General features: G+C 32.9%; 1 protein-coding gene across 2 annotated transcripts in view; it reads left to right on the plus strand.

Moving 5' to 3' along the window:
* The window catches only part of LOC145265401 (uncharacterized), a 64,040-nt gene that overhangs the window by 24,362 nt on the left and 18,154 nt on the right, over window positions 1-21,524 (plus strand). For both annotated transcript variants that reach the window (XM_080121224.1, XM_080121223.1), the window contains exons 6-9: window positions 541-592; window positions 7,980-8,121; window positions 11,076-11,198; window positions 20,673-20,748. In XM_080121224.1, the coding sequence (XP_079977350.1) occupies window positions 541-592; window positions 7,980-8,121; window positions 11,076-11,198; window positions 20,673-20,748 (393 nt within the window). The remainder of the gene's footprint in view (window positions 1-540; window positions 593-7,979; window positions 8,122-11,075; window positions 11,199-20,672; window positions 20,749-21,524) is intronic.

Below are 21,524 nucleotides of genomic sequence, written 5' to 3' on the forward strand. Positions count from 1 at the left end.
TAATAAAATTCACAACCAGGAGATCAGAAAGTGAAACTTGAGTTTACTTTTGCCAGCCTCATAACTCTTGCTTCCCTTATTTTGTCTTTTAGTCCTCAAATTCCATGCGTAATATTTCCGATAAAGGGAGAAGAATTGCTGTTTTCTGAGTCAGAATGTATTCACGTAACACTTATTGTTGGCTAATTTTTAGTCTTAAAGTAGTATTTTCCTTTTTTGCTCCTTACATAACATGAAGTGACTTCATGCCTTGTCTGAAGCAATTTCCATAAAAAAAAAATCCTTTCTGCAAACCAATGATTGTGAATTTTATTACCAAGTTCATTAATGTCAAATTTGTTGGTGGGGGGGGGTTCTTTGTTTTATCACTGTTTAATTATATCTACATTCTCAATACATTTTTAGTTTAATGAGGCACACTTTGGAGGGGGATAGTGTTTAGCAAATGTGTTTTGTTAATATCAACCAAAAACTATTTTTCATGTAATTTTAATCTGAAAACATCTGATTTATTTCTTATAAATTTTAAATTCTTTTCAGAAATGTTTGGGTCTTTTCAACCGTGGTCGGAAATCAAACAAAATTGAACGAGGTATTCAACATATTAAATATTTTTTTTCAAATGCCTTAATCATTTTGTTTCATTTTATCACTTTATTCATTTTATCACTTTATTCATTTTATCACTTTATTCATTTGTTCATTTTATCACTTTGTTCATTTTATCACTTTGTTTCATTTTATCACTTTGTTCATTTTATCACTTTATTCATTTTATCACTTTATTCATTTGTTCATTTTATCACTTTGTTCATTTTATCACTTTATTCATTTGTTCATTTTATCACTTTGTTTCATTTTATCACTTTATTCATTTTATCACTTTATTCATTTGTTCATTTTATCACTTTGTTTCATTTTATCACTTTATTCATTTTATCACTTTATTCATTTGTTCATTTTATCACTTTGTTCATTTTATCACTTTATTCATTTTATCACTTTATTCATTTGTTCATTTATCACTTTGTTCATTTTATCACTTTGTTTCATTTTATCACTTTGTTCATTTTATCACTTTATTCATTTTATCACTTTATTCATTTGTTCATTTTATCACTTTGTTCATTTTATCACTTTGTTCATTTTATCACTTTGTTCATTTTATCACTTTGTTTCATTTTATCACTTTGTTTCATTTTATAACTTTGTTCATTTTATCACTTTATTCATTTGTTCATTTTATCACTTTGTTTCATTTTATCACTTTGTTTCATTTTATCACTTTATTCATTTTATCACTTTGTTCATTTTATCACTTTATTCATTTGTTCATTTTATCACTTTGTTCATTTTATCACTTTGTTCATTTTATCACTTTATTCATTTGTTCATTTTATTCATTTTATCACTTTGTTCATTTTATCACTTTATTCATTTGTTCATTTTATCACTTTGTTCATTTTATCACTTTGTTCATTTTATCACTTTATTCATTTTATCACTTTATTCATTTGTTCATTTTATCACTTTGTTTCATTTTATCACTTTATTCATTTTATCACTTTGTTTCATTTTATCACTTTGTTCATTTTATCACTTTATTCATTTGTTCATTTTATCACTTTGTTTCATTTTATCACTTTATTCATTTTATCACTTTGTTTCATTTTATCACTTTATTCATTTTATCACTTTATTCATTTTATCACTTTGTTTATTTTATCACTTTATTCATTTTATCACTTTGTTCATTTTATCACTTTGTTCATTTTATCACTTTATTCATTTGTTCATTTTATCACTTTGTTTCATTTTATCACTTTGTTCATTTTATCACTTTGTTCATTTTATCACTTTGTTCATTTTATCACTTTGTTCATTTTATCACTTTATTCATTTTATCACTTTGTTCATTTTATCACTTTATTCATTTGTTCATTTTATCACTTTGTTTATTTTATCACTTTGTTCATTTTATCACTTTGTTCATTTTATCACTTTGTTTCATTTTATTCATTTGTTCATATTATCACTTTGTTTATTTTATCACTTTGTTCATTTTATCACTTTGTTCATTTTATCACTTTGTTTCATTTTATCACTTTGTTCATTTTATCACTTTGTTTATTTTATCACTTTATTCATTTTATCACTTTGTTCATTTTATCACATTATTCATTTGTTCATTTTATCACTTTGTTCATTTTATCACTTTATTCATTTGTTCATTTTATCACTTTGTTTCATTTTATCACTTTGTTTCATTTTATCACTTTATTCATTTTATCACTTTGTTCATTTTATCACTTTATTCATTTGTTCATTTTATCACTTTATTCATTTTATCACTTTGTTCATTTTATCACTTTGTTCATTTTATCACTTTGTTTATTTTATCACTTTGTTCATTTTATCACTTTGTTTCATTTTATCACTTTATTCATTTTATCACTTTGTTTTATTTTATCACTTTGTTCATTTTATCACTTTGTTTCATTTTATCACTTTGTTCATTTTATCACTTTGTTCATTTTATCACTTTGTTTCATTTTATCACTTTGTTTCCTTTTATCACTTTATTCATTTTATCACTTTATTCATTTGTTCATTTTATTCATTTTATCACTTTGTTCATTGTCAGTATAAATGTCTATGAATGATCTTAGGATGTGAATCGGGAGATCATTAATGTAGATCAGGAAGAGAGTTGGGTCCAGGATGGGACTCCAGCATTAATACTATAAGCTTCTGATTTCTGCCCATCAACCACTACTCTTATGAACTTATCAGAGAGAAATGATTTAATAATTGAAAAGACATTTCCAGCTATACTTGTAGCTAGAGATTTTGTTCATTTTATCACTTTGTTCATTTTATCACTTTGTTTCATTTTATCACTTTGTTCATTTTATCACTTTGTTTATTTTATCACTTTATTCATTTTATCACTTTGTTCATTTTATCACTTTATTCATTTGTTCATTTTATCACTTTGTTCATTTTATCACTTTATTCATTTGTTCATTTTATCACTTTGTTTCATTTTATCACTTTGTTTCATTTTATCACTTTATTCATTTTATCACTTTGTTCATTTTATCACTTTGTTTATTTTATCACTTTATTCATTTTATCACTTTATTCATTTTATCACTTTGTTTCATTTTATCACTTTGTTCATTTCATCACCTTAGAAATTAAATAAATAAATAATTAATAAAAACATGAAGACCATTAATTTTAATTTTCCTATCACTAATTAACCAGTTAACATTTTTTTTAATATAATCTCCTTGATCTTATCGGATACCTTGACAAGAATTCATTTGGTCTGGTGTTGTATCCAGTTTAGTGCTCTTACAAGATGCCTTTAATAAGTTTACAGACTTTTTTCATATGGGAATATTTTTGGCAGTACACACATGAAACTCTAGTGCCCTTCAAAGTAGTCTCCTTTGGCTGCAATACACTTGGTGTACCATTCCAACAACTTGTGTCCATGGAATTCCTTTCGTGTAAGCGTGTCAATGACCCTCGTCACAGCCTCTTTCATCTCAATTGTCTCATGACGACAGCCTCTAAGGTTTACCTTGAGCTTAGGGAATAATCACAAGTTACAGGGAGCAACGTCTGGACTATATTGAGGGCGAGGAACTGTCTTGATGCCCATCTTGATCAAATAGTCTGCGACAAGGATGGAGTTGTGGATTGATGCATTCACGCAAATTTGAGCATCTTCAGTTCCTCGTGAATAATTTCTTAGTTCCCACACTGACATCAAACTATGCACTTATTGTCTCTATAGACACATGCCAGTCCTTATCCAATTCTTTATTTGGCTCTGGTGTTCTGACTTTCTTACTCCTCCAACATCTCTCATAATCCCTCACAGACTCCCTACCTTCCTTGAATCTCTTATGCCACTCAAAACTGATGCTCAATTCATGCAAGATGGTTCAAAATCAGTCTCAAGCATTCCATACATTTTTGTGGCATTTTTTCCAAGTTTAAAACAGAATTTTATTGCATATCATTCTTCTAAAGTGTCCTCACGTCCAGATTGCATTTTTGAAGTTTACCAGATGTAATAATCAGGCTTCAGTAGTATGTAGGAGTTACCACTTATCAAGGCCCCGAAGCCACTCGAGAATATGGGTTAATGAGTGTACAGTAGTCGATGGGACAATATCATAGTAATCGTTATTAGTGGAAATTTGGTAAATTGGATTATTTAAGGGAATGGTTCATCAAGAACTTGTTTATGTTGGGCTTGGAAGACAACCATATTGTAGTTAGTTGGAAAGCAGGAAAATGGAACAGAGTTTCACAGGCGTGCAGTTCTAAGACAGAAGCTTTGTTCATGGAATCTACATTTAGGTTTAGGCACAGATAAAGAGTGGAGGAAATTATTGATAGTGGTTTCAGCTAGACGAGTGTTTTTCATGAAAGTCAGACCAGGGGGGGGGAGCATAGATTGGAACTCAGATGAGCACTTGCCATGAAAATAATGATAAAGCAGAGACAGGCTTGCAACGTCTCTTCTGTGGGAAAGAGGTTGCAGGGAAGAGAAAAGGGCATCCCCCGCTAGGCTACAAAGTCTATTTGGAACTCTATCAAGGCAAGATAAGCTGCTTCTAGCAGCTCCTGCCCAGATGTGGCAACAGTACTTCATCCTTTGATGTACTTGGCTTTTATACAGGTCGAGAATTGCATCAGCAGTGAGATATCTACTCGAGTGGTAGAACAATCCTACCATTTTTCCAGCAGCCTTGGCAATGGATTTGATGTATGTGTTCCATCTCAGATCAGGAGTAAAGGTCAGACCTAGAAGCTTGTTAAAACATGGAACCTCCCGAAGACGAGAGCCATTCATTTCAATTGATGCCAGACGGGGATCAGAGCGTTGATGATGTAAAGATAGAAGCTTGGTTTTAGATGCATTAAAATTAACCAGCCACCTCTTTCCCCATTACACCACATAATCAAGATCAGAGAAGAGAGAATCAGAGAGAACTTGGTCATTTATGGCCTTTAAAGTGTTGCCATAGATGGTAGTGTTGTCAGTATAAATGTCTATGAATGATCTTAGGATGTGAATCGGGAGATCATTAATGTAGATCAGGAAGAGAGTTGGGTCCAGGATGGGACTCCAGCATTAATACTATAAGCTTCTGATTTCTGCCCATCAACCACTACTCTTATGAACTTATCAGAGAGAAATGATTTAATAATTGAAAAGACATTTCCAGCTATACTTGTAGCTAGAGATTTTGTGGAGTACACCTTTATGCCATATCCTATCAAAGGCCTTTGATATGTGAAGGGCAATTGCCCTAGAAAGGAAGCCTCCATCAAAAGATTCACTAATCCTATGAGATATAACTGTTAGCACATCTGCTGTAGATTTAGTAGAACAGAAATCATATTGCATGTCACTAAGGAGGTTATTTTTGCTGAAATGGTTGACCACTTCTCTATTTAACACAGATTCCAGCAACTTGCTCAGGACACACAGGAGACTGATTTATCTGTATTGAGAGGGAGATGACTGATAACCTGAATTTTTAAATATGGGAAATACTGATGAGGTTGATGAGGGTATTGGGAAGCAATTCTCCTTAAGACAACACTTCAACAACTGGCAGCTAGTTCTGGTTGAAGCCTTTTCAGCATTGTAATAGGAATGCTGTCAGGGCCAGTTGCTTTACTGGAATTGAGGTTTTTGATTAGCTTGGCAACATCATGCACAGATATTTGTATGTCGCATACCGTGTTTACAGACACAGGAGGAAATTCGGGGGGTTGGTAGCCCTGATCATATAAGGTAGAATTAGCTGCAAAGTTTTGGGCAAAAAGTTTGGCTTTGCCCAATGCTGACGAAATTACCTCAGGTCCATTGATGATGATTGAGATAGAGCACACACTTCTATTTAGGACCCTGTTTGTTATTTGCCAAAATTGGTGGGAACCAATCTGCTGCTCAGCTAATTTGAACTTGATGGACTGAACATAGAACTCTCTTGCATTCTTTATTACTCTTTTACGGTTGTTGTTGGCAATCCTGAAGGTGGTCTGTTATGTTGGAAGCAATGGAAATAGTGATTTCTATGCACAATGGCAGCAGCACATTCTGAAGGTGTGAGCCTACAATAAGTTTGAATACCTGTGCAAAAAAAAAAGACTGGAAACTTTTTTTTTTTTCATTTTCACCCCAAACAAGGCACAGCGCCACTTTGATGTAGAGGGCTACTATCTGAGACATAAATTGCAAGGATACTATGTAGGGAGTTGAGCAGCAAGATGTCTATTTACACTGTACTTAAACTTCTGCATGTCAGTACAGTCGGGGAAACAGAAACCCAGAAGGGAATTCCAAAGTCAAGCAGTTCTGAGGAAAAAATTATTAGAGTAGAGGGCTTTCTGGCATCTGAGTATCGCTACTGTGTTTTGCTACTTGTCGGGTTTGTCGGGGATATTTACATCGACGGAGTACAAGAGCTTGCAGTTCTTCAGAGCATCTACCATTAAAATACTTGTAAAGAGATGAAACATTTCATTGATGTGACGGTTCGGGACCTATTAGGTTGACAACTCTCTTTTGAACCCTGTCCAGGAATGAGAAACTAGTAGCAGATGCACCAGCCCAAATGTGACAACAATAGTTCGATATGGGCGAATGGTGGCCTTGTAGAGGTACAGGATACTTTCAAGCATAAGTAACTTTCTAGCATGGTAGAGAGAGCCCACCTTCTTTGCAACAGCTGCGACAATGCTCTCGATGTATCTGTTCCAACTCATGTTCCCTGTGAATGTTAAGCCGAGGAGTTTGAATGAAGTATTTTAAGGTAATGTATCATTAGCCATAGCTATTGGTGGTTTTTTGTAAGTATTAAAGAAAAGAAGCCTTGCCTTGGAAGCATTGAATGTTACCATTCATTTTTGTCTCCATTCCACTACAGATTGGAGGTCTTCCTCTCGGGTTTCCATCATTGCTTTAGAGATGTGTTCATTTGTTTTCCTCTCATGCCTGTTGTAGAGCTTGGTGTTGTCAGCAAATATATCCCTCTCAGAGACAATTTTATCATTGATTACTGTACACTCATTAACCTTTGATTAACCTTGATAAGTGGTGAGTCCTTTGTAAAAAAAAAAAAAGATTTGAAATTGAGGTTCAATCTCTTTCTGGGAGTGGGTGAGCTGAGTGCAGGTGTTTACACATTATTCTTTAGCTTGTGCACAAGAATTTTGTCAAATCCTATTTCAAAAGAATAATAATTTGGTAAAAAAAAAAAAACAGCATAATTTTACAAAAAAGTAAAGTAAAAGTAAAAATACTTCTAAGCAATGCTGAGTAGATGCAACTTGTTAATAACGAATATTACTAAAAAGAAGTGAAGTGTGATAAATTTAGTGACATTTGTTTATGTGAATGTAAAAGTATACCTGGTTGGTTGGAGTGTTTGCTTTGGAAAGATGGATGAATATTTCATGATTATTGTGGCACTTTTCTCTCGTGGGTTGTTTGTGGAACAATACCTGCTGGAGGCCTCTTCTCATAGAACACCTCTGTTTCAGTGTCTATCCGTCTCAGTACAGATGGATAAACAACTTTTGATAGAGTATGGCATAAAGGTCTACGTCACAAGATTGCCAGATACGGAATAGCTGGAAATGTCTTCTCAATTATTAAATCCTTTCTCTCTGATAGGCTTATAAGAGTAGTCGTCAATGGGCAGAAATCAGCTCTTTCCAGCCGACTACAATATGGTAGCTTTCAAGTCCAATGTAAACAAGTTCTTGTTTAGCCATCCCCATAAATAATCAATTCTACCCAATTTACACCATTAATGATTATTACACTACCACCGTACATTCATTAACCATTATCCTTGAGTGGCCTTCGGGCTTTGATAAGCAGTGACCCCCTTGCAAAAAACATGTTTGTTTTGTTACAAAATCTCCCCTTGGTTTTCCAGTTCCAATTTCCATGTGTGAATCTGTTCAAAGCAAAACACATGACGATCTCAAAAAAGTTTTAAATATTAAAAGCACAAGTGATGAAGATGACAGCAGTAAAGAAGACGAAGATGATATAAGTTATTCCAATATATCTTACAAGTAAGTCGATTTCATCAATATTTGCAAGAGGGGCTCATGCCCCACCCTTAATCTATAATCCATGACCCTCACTAGACGTACCGTAACTCTTTGTATACTAATCAATGTAACAATTGTTTGTGAATTTGAAAATGTCACTGCATTATCATATTTTAATCAAAATATTCCACAAATTATATCTAATAACAAGAAGAAAATCTGTCCTACAAGTAAAATTAATTCTCCAACAAAAAAGTTTTATAACATTTTTATGTTTTCTTACAAATATTTAAATCAAGATATAATCATACTAAATCTTATGTCTAGAATCTTTATTCTCATTTTGATCAAGATCCATTAGATGATTTTGTTTCTATAAAATGTCTGAAATTTGACTTAAGCTTAATGGGTTGTAAGGAGAAATTGAAATTGGTGTCTAATGACTATGGTTCAAATTTAATGAAAATTTGAAATATTTGAATTTTTAAAGGTTGTTTCCCCCCCCCCAAACCCTTTAAAATATTCATTAAAAAAAACCCTGAAATTTGAGGAATAATTATTAATTAATGATTAATACCTACTAATAAAGTTTCACACAAATAGGAGGTATCTAAATTTTCACAAAGGGCTTTGATTTTGTCTTTATCATTTCTGTATAAAATTAAATTGAACAAAATATGGCCCATATTTGACTCTCTTATGCCTGGTAGTTGTGATCCAAAATTTATAATAATTGATTAATTAGTTTAGGAGTGAATCTTACTCATAGAAGTTTATAAACATATGCACACAATAGATTGTTTACACAATAGATTGTTATAAAACTTTTATTCATCTATTTCTATAGCATATACTTACGATATGGTACTGAGTAGCTGCCCCAGTTGAATATTGAATCTTGAGTATGAAGCATAACATCTGCCCGAAAGAAATAAAACATGGCTACAGACACCCACTTGGTTGTAAGAAATAAAACCTGGCTGATTGATACAGGCCCCACCAGTCTCATTGATATAGATACTTACCTGACTGAAAGAAATAAAATCTGGTTGATTCATACACACACGTGGCTTGAAGTAATACAGGGTGTCTCAATAAAATGTATACACTGTTTAAATGACCATAAAACCAACATTTATTATAAGAAAGACAAGTTTAATACTATATATTTGAACAAATATAAAAACCAGCTAATTATCGAAATTGTTCAAATTATTGGCTATTGTGATCCATGAACAGCTGACAACGTTCACTGATTGAATCGAAAACGTTCCTAATCAGTTCAATTGGTATGTTGACACATCTTCTTTCAATGGTTGCTTTCAACTCATTTATTGTAACTCGTCTTGTGGTGCCAACGCTGTGTTTAATATGCCCCCACCTACCCACTACAAAAAAGAGAAAAATCCATGGGAGGGAGGTCAAATCTGGTGAGCGTGGACAGTACTCAATTTTTCCTCTTCTTTCTAAGTATCTGCTTCGCAGGTGACTATCAACATATGCTCTTACGTCATGATGATAGTGGGGAAGTGGTCCATCCTGCTGGATGTGCCATTCTTTATTCCTAAACGTCTCTTGGGAACGTGGCGTAATGTATTCATGTAGCAAATTGAGATAATTTTAAGAGTGTATACATTTTATTGAGACACCCTGTATAGTTTAGTTGATTGACACACCCGTGGAAAAGGAATAAAACCTGCCTGATGGATGCCTGGTTGACAATATTAAAACCTGGCTAATTGATACAAATACCTACCTGGATCAAAATAATAAAACCTGACAGACGGGTACAAATAAAACCTGCCTAATTGATATAGACATCCACCTGGTTGGAAGAACTAAAACCCAATTGAGTCACATTCACCCGTTCAAAAAATAAATATCTGTTTATTTGATGCAAAACTCCTGACAAGTTGCAAGTCCAGCAGATGGAAATACACTCATCAATAAATAAACAAGAAAATGGATCAAAGCTCATAGCTAATATAAGGCTGTATTGAGTGTGTAGACAAAATACCAGAATTAATGTTGTAATTGGGGGTGTCCAAAAATGTTATATTAATTGCCCTTATTTTATCAAATTTGAGAGATCAACTTCTGTACTCCCTCTACTCTCTGACTATTCATTTGCTAAATATATTTTTATATATAAGTTTCATGTTTCTTTTAAGCACAGCAGTGATATATGCCTTGTTAGATGTATATTAAAGAATTATACAATTACATTTGGTATTAGGTCTACTCTGGAGGTCATTATCACTTTAGGTATGTGCTGCTTCTTTGAAAAGTTTTTCCTCTCTGTCATTCTTTTGTCTATAAATTTTACCTCATCTCATAAAGGTAGATTTCCTCTTCACATATGGTCAGTCATACCCAACTTTTAAATATCTTCACATATTATGATTTTCCAATGCTCTTCTTGGACTTATATGTTATTTTTACAATATTCTTACCAATCTAATCTCGTTGACCTTCTTCGAACTTGTGAATCTGTATAGAATTTCAAACCAAACATTTTATTCAATCAATAGAGGGTATATTGTTCTCATTCTATCAGCAATGATCAGTTAGAAGTCTTAAGTAATTCTTAATTATATTCTTAGTATCATCTGTACTGAGGATTGTACCTTAACCTTTAGAAAACTATCACTTAAAACTGATTATGACTTATCAGTTTATCTGTTGCACTATTGGTCAATGTGAAAATATTCCTGAATTCGATATAAAGATTCACAAGTTCAACAAAATGCACCCCAAAAAAGGTTGGGGGTTATGTTGGCTAGGACATTGTTAGAATAACATCCCAGATGAGAACAGTAGTCGAAATAATACAAATTATCAATCCTCATCTCAAAAATTCTGAGACATATCATCAATTTTGGTATTTAAAACATTTTTTCCATGTTCTTTGAAACATTTTTGTAAATAATTTTATAAAAAAAATTATGCTCATTGAATGTTTATTCTTTAACCAGAAAATCTTCACCTTTGACCTTTGTGAAATCAAACAGCCACAAATTTTCACCAACAGAAAATTTGCATCATAGCAAAACCAGTGAGAAAAAATCATCTATGAAACTTGAACATGAATCACAAAGGTAACAAAATATTCTATATTTTTATTGGTTTTAAATTTCAAGTAATTATAAGAGCAGGCATGTTAAACTCAGGGTTTTTCGAGAGTCATACGAGTACATTAGTGTTGTTATTATGTGCTGTGTGTTGTGTTGTTATGTGTTGTGTGTTGTGTTGTGTTATGTTGTGTTGTGTTGTTATATATTGTGTTATGTGTTGTGTTATTGTGTGTTGTGTTTTTATGTGTTGTGTTATATGTGTTGTTATGCGTTGTGTTATATGTGTTGTGTTGTTATGTGTTGCTGTGCTGTCTTATGTGTTGTGTTGTTATGTGTTTAATTATAATAAAATTTAATGTAGGATATTTTTGCTACTTAAACTTAAAAAAACATACAATATGCACGCAAATGACTTAGCAATGTTTGCAAATGCAAAGTTATTTAACAAAAACATTTTTTTTTAATTTTGTGATTTTTCAGAATAGCCAACAAACTGAAAAAGTGGTCACGAAACAAATATATAACAAATAAATGTTACCAAAGGCAAGATAAGTCACTCTTCTACCTACCTGGATAAGGTTTTTGTGCTTTAACTTATTTTCAAGTGTTTTTACTTTAAAATAAAGATTATGCCTGTCAAGTTAGAATAAAAAACAAAAATCAAAGTACTGGTAGAACATTACATTTTTTGCATGATTGGTGATATTTATTGGATGGGTTTCTATAAGTATTCCGTTTGATTTTTTAGCAATTATCGAGGCATAACTGTGGCTCTAATGAGACAACCATTTTGTATTTTGTTCTAAATCAACAGGCTTGACACTACTTTTATTTTTAAGTAAAACCAGTGTAAAATAGGTTAAAAGACAAAAAACTTGTCTAGGTATGTAGAAGATTAATTTATCTTGCCTTTGGTAACATTTATTTGTTATCTATTTATTTTTTCACCCGTTTTTGTTTTGTTGGCTATTGTTGAAAATCAGCAAATTTTTTAAATGCTAAAGATTTATTTGCAGCTGCAAAAAATGAATTGTGAAATCATTAAAATGTGATCAATATCATCTTTAAGGGTAAAGAAATTTTCTGAATAAATGATGGACGATGCATAATTATTCAGCTTAAATTACAAAACCTGTAATTTTGGCTGTTAAAATACTGTGTTTTATGCAATCTTCACATTTGCTTGCAAAGGATGAGATGTTTGAGATGCCTGTTTAAGGGTGTGTGTTTATTGGTCGTGAGTGATAACACTCTGCTGGTTTGTAATAAAAGCATCAGGCAGTGTATTTTAATGACAGTAATATCTTTAAAAAGTGCCAAGGAGACCACTAACAATTAATGTAATATAAATACAGTGACGTAGCAACTGTTTTTGCCGTCCAGGGCGGTTGTAAGATTTGTCCCCCCACTCTCCTGCTGGCATTTGATAATCTGTTAACCTTCAAAATTCTAAAATGTCCTCAAACTGTTTATTTTCATGGAACTACTATCAAGTGTTTAATTTTAGACTGATGCTATTAGTCCTAGACTTTCATCTTATTACGGTACTCCTATACATATGCAGTTGTCAAAATAAACAAAGATTTTTCAAAACAAATGCCTATTATTAAAATTATTGATAAAAATTTGTTAAATTGAATTAACTGGATATGTAAACAAGTAAATAAAGACTGGATACGCAAACAAAGGAAACCAAATATTTTTTATAAAACAAAAAAGTATAATTCAAATTATAAAAAAATTGTTAACTTAAATTAATTGGCTACACAAACAAATATAATAATAAATTTAAATGAGAACATTTGGACACCTGAAAATGTTATGAAATGATAAAATCATTTTTATTCACTTTTTTGTTGTTGTTAAAGTCCGAATTTTTTTCAAAAACATGGCTTTATCAATGTTATATTGTATATTCCTCCTTATTTACATGAATAAACTAGAAACCAGTAGGTGCAGCGACAGTGATATAATGGTGACGCTAAAATGAACCCCGTTCGTCGATACAACGCAAATGAATACACTAATTACACCCGACAACTTCAAATCCCATTTTTTATGTACACACATCAATAGAATAACTCAGACCTCACTTCAACAAAGAAAACCGCCAGAGGAAGCCGCACATCAAAATAAAATTCAAAATACAAACACAACTCCAGCAGCGTATAAACACGAATAATTATCTCACAAAACACTGTAAGAGTACAGCACCTATTAGAACACATTCACAATTTTCTTAGCTTTAAATCGATATAACACATGTATACAAACATCGAACAGACGACTCCCTACAACACATTAAAACACAAAAAACAAACACAAATAAAAAGCGAAAACGCTGACCAACGTTAAAGCCACCTTTTGTCTACTACTACGTCCGCATCGACAGTATAAAAGCGACTGCCTTTTCAACAAGCAAGCAGATTGGCCCCTGCGTGTCAGTCATGAATCTCGCTCCATCAGTGGCCAGTGGCAGTTAACCCTTCGCCAGTGACACCAGCTATAGAGATTACTGCACCACAGCCATCACCACACCGCCCCGCCATCTCAATCGTGATACTGAACAACAAGCCTTGAAGGTTACCCCTCTCCCACCATCACCGACATCGCCAGATCACCACAGCTCACCAGCCAACGGCCATCAACCCCTCGCCAGCAACACCAACTATTAAGTATCGCTACACCTGTATCCCAGACACCAGAACACTAAGTCACATTCGTCATCGCTGCCACCGCACACATATTCCAGACGCCAGAACACACAAGCCACGTTCATGCCATCGCCGCCCCTCACCTCAACCTGACAATAACTTAGATTGTCACCGAGTTCATATCAACACCCGACTAGCATTCCTCCTGCTACCGCTGCCACCGCCTTCGCCGAATTATCCTGATACCAAACAGTCCATTTCACAATTATTTTAACTTTAAATAAAAAATTTAAACTCAACCTTTTGTTTGTCACTTTCTTGCTTCCATACGCTCAGTTTTGTAATATAACATCAAGGAGAGGATAGTCCAATGTAGTTTTCTTTTCTTTTTCTTCATTAAGAGGTCAAGCCATCCAAAGAGAAAAACACCTTGTGTTGCTGCTGTTTAAAATCCATGTGTGTAATCACTCGGTTTAAGCATGAAATTTTAAAAAATAGAGTCAGACATTTTAGAAAACATTTTTTTTTTTTATAAATTTCAATGAAAACATTTGAAAGCCTGAAAATGTTATAAATGATAAAATCATTTTTATTTGCTTTTTTTGTTGTTTATGTTTGAAAAAAATGTTTAAACAAATTTATGAATAAATTGCAAATATTGCGATAAATTTATTTTTTGTGAAAGAACTGCCACAAGGCATCAAGTCAGTTGAATATTTACAAACTGACATTTCATGCTTTTTTTTTTCAGCAAAGCTATCAATAACTCTATCAAAATTCACTCCATCGACAAGTTCCCTCTCTAAGGAGAGGATTGCCAAGTCTGTAAGCCTTGTCTGGCTCATTGTTTATCAAAGGTAGTTCTTTATGAGCTTCAGTTTTGAGAAAGTGCTCACAGCTGGCAATGCTAATAGCTTGGGTAAGGAAAATGCACAGCAAGAATACAATATTAGGGACGGAATCCCCAAGGTTAATATCTCTGTATGAAGTTCAAAAGTTCAAGAGGCCCATTGCTGAAGCTTTTACAAAATACTGTAATCTCTTTCTTTCAGCAAAGAATTCCTCTTTTTCTATATCTTCATCAACTTCACTAAGCTGACAATCATAATTATCATCAAGCAGATTTGACAGTATAAGAAAAGCATATTTACTTACAAGATTGTGAACTTGTTGAAATCTGCAAGATATTTCTTTAGTCACCTTGTCTATGGCAGACAGCATTTCCCGTCTCAACTCAGTATCAAACCCCAGCACGGCATCAGTCAATCCTTCGCTACCCATTCGTTTCTTTTTGCAGACACAGCACTCCATGCTTATTCTCATTTCAGATCAGTTTTTTTGACTCATCTATTGCAGTATCCACCATCTTTCTCTATTCTGAAGAAGGAAATTTTTACGGTATCTTTTGTTGATCCCCCGATTTATCGGAGAGGGACCTATGTTTTCAGTGGCGTCCGTACGTCTGTGCGTCCGTGCATCCAGACTATTGCCAGATAACCGTCCATTAGTTATTCCTGAAATTTTGCCACAATTGTATTTCATTAAATAGATGTACACAGTAAAAAAATTTTTTTACAAAAATTTCCGTTGTGTCCCCAGAGGCTGAAAAGAGGTCAAAAATGCAACTAAATGGCAAAAAATGACACATTTTGCCCCATAACTTTTGATCCATCCATTAGATTTTTTTTTAAACTTGGCCAAAATATTTAGCCCATTGTTTTTAATATAAATACAGTATGGATGACCCTGGCAAATTTCTGATTCGTGTCCCCGGGGACTTTCAGTGCTAAAAACGCCTCTTTTTTTCATATTTATCAACAAAAACTTGATATATCTGACTACATAGTGGTTTTTCATGGTGGTCGATTCAAATATACATGTGTTAAGGCCTGAATGCACCGTTATCCATTTACACTGGGATTCGGCATCCCCAGGGGCTCAAAAGAGGTCAGAAATGCCCCAAAATGGCCCAAAATAGGTCAGAAATGCTCCAAAATGACCCAAAATGACACTTTTTGCCCTATAGCGTTTGATCCATCCATTAGATTTTCCTGAAACTTGGTCAAATTGTGGAGGCCATTGTTTTTAATATAAATTCAGTCAGTATGGGTGACCCTGGCAAAATTCTCGTTCGCATCCCTCTTGGACTTTTAGGCTAAAAAAATGCCTTTTTAGAGTTCTTTTTTCATATTACTCAAGAACTTGATCTGTATGACTATATCGTAGTTTTCCATGGTGCTGAATTCAAATATACATGTCTTAAGGTGTGAAACTGCATCATTTGTCCATTTTCACTGGGGTTCGACGTTCCAAGAGCTCAAAAGGGGTCACAAGGTTACCTAAAGAATTTATGCAAATTTGTTTTGTTTTTTAAAAATTTTTGTTTTACAAGTAAAATAAATTTACATCGTATTTTGATGTTATTATCATTTTTGTTTTAGCGATAATTTAAAAAACAAAGAATACTTATCATTAGTGCCAATAATAAAAAATTAAGTTAAAAATTTAAAAGAATCAGTTTTGGAATAGGATACATTTTTCCAATTTCAATACTTCCAAAAGTTCCGATTTTCTTACAACCTTAAAGACTCATTTTTGTATAAAATTTCAGATTTTTTGTTAGCTTTTATTTATTTATTTTTTTTTTTTATTTGTTATTTTTACCCTCTCAAAATGCCGCTCCCTGGCACGTGCCGGTCAAGGTGGGACCCCCCCCCCTTGCTACGCCACTGTATAAATATAGCTAATATGGCAAATTAAAACGCTGGTTAAAAACATGAATGCGTCACCAGTTAGTAAGTGCTAACTTAACAATGAGATTTTGGGAATGAAAGTGAAGAAACATGAATTAATGAATAAAATATATTTATATAATAATTTTACAGAGATGTAAATTATACTTTGAAAGACCAAAGTTTGTTGAAAAGTTTTGAAGTTCATGAATAAGAAATAGACAAAAGGATCAGAAAGTTTCAAAGTTCTGTTGTGTGTGTGTGTGGGGGGGGGGTGAGTTTACCTTCTGGGGTAGCTTTTTTTTTTTCCTTTTTTTTTTTTACAAAGGAGTCACCACTTATCAAGGCCGAGAGGGCATTCGAGGATAAGGGTTAATAAGTGTACAATGGTCAATGGGACAGTGACGTAGTAATTGTTAGTAGTAGAAATTTACTAAATTGGATTACTTGAGGGGAACGGCTCATCAAGAACTTGTTTACGTTGGACTTGAAGACGACCATATTGTAGTCAGCCGGAAAGCAGGCAAATGGAAGAGAGTTCCACAGGTATGAAGTTCTAAGAAAAAAGCTTTGTTCATGAAATATACGTTTAGGTTTAGGCACGCATGAAGAGTGGGGGAAATTATTAATAGTGTTTTCAGTTAGCGAGGTGAGACCATAAATTGGCGTTCAGACAAGCACTCGCCATGAAAATAACGATAAAGTAGAGACAGGCTCGCATCATCTCTTCTGTGAGAAAGAGGTTGCAGGGAAGAGAAAAGGGCATCCCCCACTAGGCTACAAAGTCTATTTGGAACTCTGTCAAGGCAGAATAAGGTCTTTCTAGCAGCTCCTTCCCAGATGTGGCAACAGTACTCCATCCTTGGATGTAGATGAGTTGTTACTGTAACAGCTGTAAAGGAATTTCAACTTGGAGCACTCAATGTTTCTAGGATGGGTATTGTTGATGCTGAGAGCTGAGGATATGGCTACATACATGTATGGAAAGTAAAAGAATGTTTAAAATCCTGTAGTGGGCAAAGAAATTTCATTCGTTAATAGTTTACATATGACATACTATAAAGACAATAAAACGAGACAAATATGACCTAAGATTGCAATAACACAAATGCATTGTTCCCAAATAAAAATGCCCAATTCAAGAAAAATATAAACTGATGAGATTTTCTTGTATCATTGTTTTTGCTCATCTCATTAAAAACTGGAGAGAAAATCTATTTCGCCATATTTGTATATCTTTTCTGCAGCCGTTTTATATATTTTGATGCTCTATCCATCGCCATGTTTCTTTTTCACCTCCCTGTCGATGAGTTTCATTTCCATATCTCTGGCTTTCTTTTCTTTTTCACTCTTTAACAGTTGTGCTCCAAAAATGTACTTTATCAACTTTAATATTGCCATTAATTTTGTGTGGACAAAAATGTACTTCATCAACTTTAATATTGCCATTAATTTTGTGTGCACAAAAATGTACTTCATCAACTTTAATATTGCCATTAATTTTGCGTGCACAAAAATGTACTTCATCAACTTTAATATTGCCATTAATTTTTTGTGCACAAAAATGTACTTCATCAACTTTAATATTGCCATTAATTTTGTGTGCACAAAAATGTACTTCATCAACTTTAATATTGCCATTAATTTTGTGTGGACAAAAATGTACTTCATCAACTTTAATATTGCCATTAATTTTGTGTGGACAAAACTTTGGGTTCTCATTTAGAATTTCCCCTGTATGAAAAAACAAAAAGAAAAAAAATCTGTATGATGTACGTACCTGTAATGTAACGGAAATATATTTTTTAAATTATGTAACAAGATCAAGTAGTTTTAAAAAAAATCATTTTAAAGCAATTAATGGGAATTTGTTGGCATTACAACATAAATCTTACAAGTTTGACTTATTGTCAAGTTATCTCCCTTTGTTTCTTGAAGTTTTATTTTTCAAAATGTCAGGCAAGGCAGTCTCTCCTCAGTTACTCATAAAATTTGATATTTTCATTTAAAAATAAAACTACTGGATCAATTAGCATGATTTTTGGAATATGATAGCCTTGTTTCGTCCTGGGTATGTGCATCATACAGACTTTTTATAATTTTGTTTTTTATATGGACGAATTCTGAACAAGAATCAAATTTTGTTTTAAAATCCTAACAAAATCTTTGAATTGTTTAAATATTGAATAAAACTTTCAATACATAAATAAAAAATAGATGAATTTTAAAATAATAGAATTCTTATAAGAAAATTCATTAAAAAAGCATCCCGTTAAAAAAATTATGATGCTGAAGATCAAAATTTGAGATTTACACATTTTTAAAGAAAAATTAATGAAATAATCGATCCAATTAAAAAATTTAGTTGACCAACATAATTTTTAAAACTTAGTATAGATGCAATAATGATTTTCAAACAACTGAAGAGATGTTGATAGCCTCTCTCTACTATATCATTATGTTCATGGTAAGTGCTCGACTGAGCTTGAATCATGCCCCTCCTCCTTTTAAAACATTTACAGCAAGAACCCGTCTGGCTACAACTACAACTTTCCATTTTCTCTATACTAAAGGCCAAGCAGAACAAAGTTTCTCTCCTAGAGAATCCCATCTGTGAAACTAAATGCTATGAATAGCTTCTTAAATGACTACACATCATCATCTTCAAGTCTACTGAAAACAAATACATTTTGAGTCATTCTCGTGGATAAATAATAGATGGCTCTGTGTGTAGTGTGCTATCAATTTGTTTGTTTACACTGAACCTGCTGGTGGTAGTTTCTTTTTGTGTTGCTTTTTTTTTTTTAAATCACATTTTCACCCCAAACAAGGCACATTGCCACTTTGATGTAGGGGGCTACTATCAGGAACTTAAGTTGCAGGTGTACTATGTAGGGAGTTTAGCAGCAAGATGTCTGTTCACATTACACTTGAACTTCTGCATGTCAGTACAGTTGGGGAAGCAGGAAACCGGAAGAGAATTTCAAAGTCTAGCAGTTCTGGGGAAGAAGCTATTAGAGTAGAAGGCTTTCTTACATCTGGGGATCTTTACTGTGTAAATTTAATCCTTATTATGGCTATAAAAGCAAATTCAAGTGACATCTATGATTGTAAATGTAAACACGAATGTATTTTCATTTATTTATTAAGATTTAATGCTTATTTATGTGTTTAGAAGTCTCTGATCGTTATGACATGGTCGGATATGAATTCACAAAAAAATTCAGGTGGCAGCACATGTGCACAGTTTGCCTTCTTCAAACAGCTTGCTTTTATGCAACTCAAGATCATCTAATTTGCATACTTTCAGTAGGAATTCACATTAATTTGTGCAACCGTCGAAGATAAAATCAACTGCGTTTTTGCCATTTTTTTTCTGTTATTCAGCAATTGAACCTTGCATGATAAACAGACTATTTTGAGGTGATTTTCACATTCGCTAGAATTTTCTCTACATCAGTATTAATATTTTATTAGCAGGACCTGTGGAAATTCCACAGAGGACTCATTCATATGTAATATATTGATGTGGCCATTCTGTAGATGTTCAGTGTAAATGGAGATGCTCTGATATTATTGTAGCTTTTTTGTTAAAACTGCAAAAGTATTTATCTAAGCTAGCAGGGGCGCTCGGTAAAGCCCGGTCGTAAAGTATGCTTAATATGATATTTTAATTCTTGCAGATTTCATATATATTATTATAGAGTTAATGTTCTATCGATTTTTATGTTATAAAGATGCAATTTCAAAAATATAAAAATATATCCATATGACTTGGGTGCTTTAGTTTAATTGAAACTGAAATAAAACTTATGAAAAATATATATGTATATATATAACTTGAGTTCCTTCAGCCATAAATGAAACCAAAACCAAAACTTATGAAGAATGCTTGGTAAAATTATGACAAGAAATAGAACATAACAATTAAACGACTCAGATGTAAGCGTGACACACAAAAGAACACGCTATCATATTAATATATAGATTATTAGTAGGAGTAGTACACTATCATTTTGATAATCTTTCTTGATTGTGAATTGCACGTCTATGTTTTTTGTTTTGTTATTTTAATGAACCAATTCCATTTTAATCATTTCTTCTGATTGCAGCAGTGCAGCTGTTTCATGTGTCACAGTTTCAAGCAACATTTCTTCTTGTTCGGAAATAAAGAAAAATCTGCCCAAGGTTTGTATTTTTTTGTTTAAAACATGCAAGAATAGATATTTTTAAGATGCGTCCATTCAATTTGAATGTTTATGGATTAGAAATGAGCATTCTTCTAAAAGTGATTTTTCACACTTAAGCATGATAGACAGAAGCTTTTATAAGCAGGAATATAAGTTCTCCACTTTCTAGTGGTACACAGGTCATGCATTATACAAACTACTGTTCTCATCTTGAGTGTTATTTTCACAATATTTTGGTGGATAATATATATATATATATATATATATATATAACATGGAAATTACATAATTGTCGATGCAATAATTTATTTCGACCTTATGGTATTTTCAAGCATCTAAACTAGACAATTACATTTTTGATACTCAAATAAAGAAAGAAAAAGAATCGGGCCCCGACCGTCAAAAACCAGAGGGGGTGGTAGTAGCAATTGACTTAATACATTTTATAGAGAGGGTGGGAATTAAGTTAGTAGGGGAGGGATTTTTTTAAAAAACAACAAGAACATTATGACACTTAACAACTGTCCGGTAACCTGACGTAACAACAGACACACACACACACCCACACACACGCACATTGAGCTCTCATACCCGGATTTCCTCCTGGAATTATTCCATTATAACACTATATATATATATATATATAGGAGCAAATAGTTAATAAAACATGTTAAAAAACACTTTGAAAAAGAGTTAAAAACATTTAATCTGAAAAGGAAAAACTTAATAAGTGGATAGTCCTTAATCTGTGGAGTTTATTTTATATATATGTGT

This window comes from Euprymna scolopes, chromosome 40, assembly GCF_053919585.1.
Source record: "Euprymna scolopes isolate OS-2025 chromosome 40, ASM5391958v1, whole genome shotgun sequence".
NCBI classification, from domain to species: Eukaryota; Metazoa; Mollusca; class Cephalopoda; order Sepiida; family Sepiolidae; genus Euprymna; species Euprymna scolopes.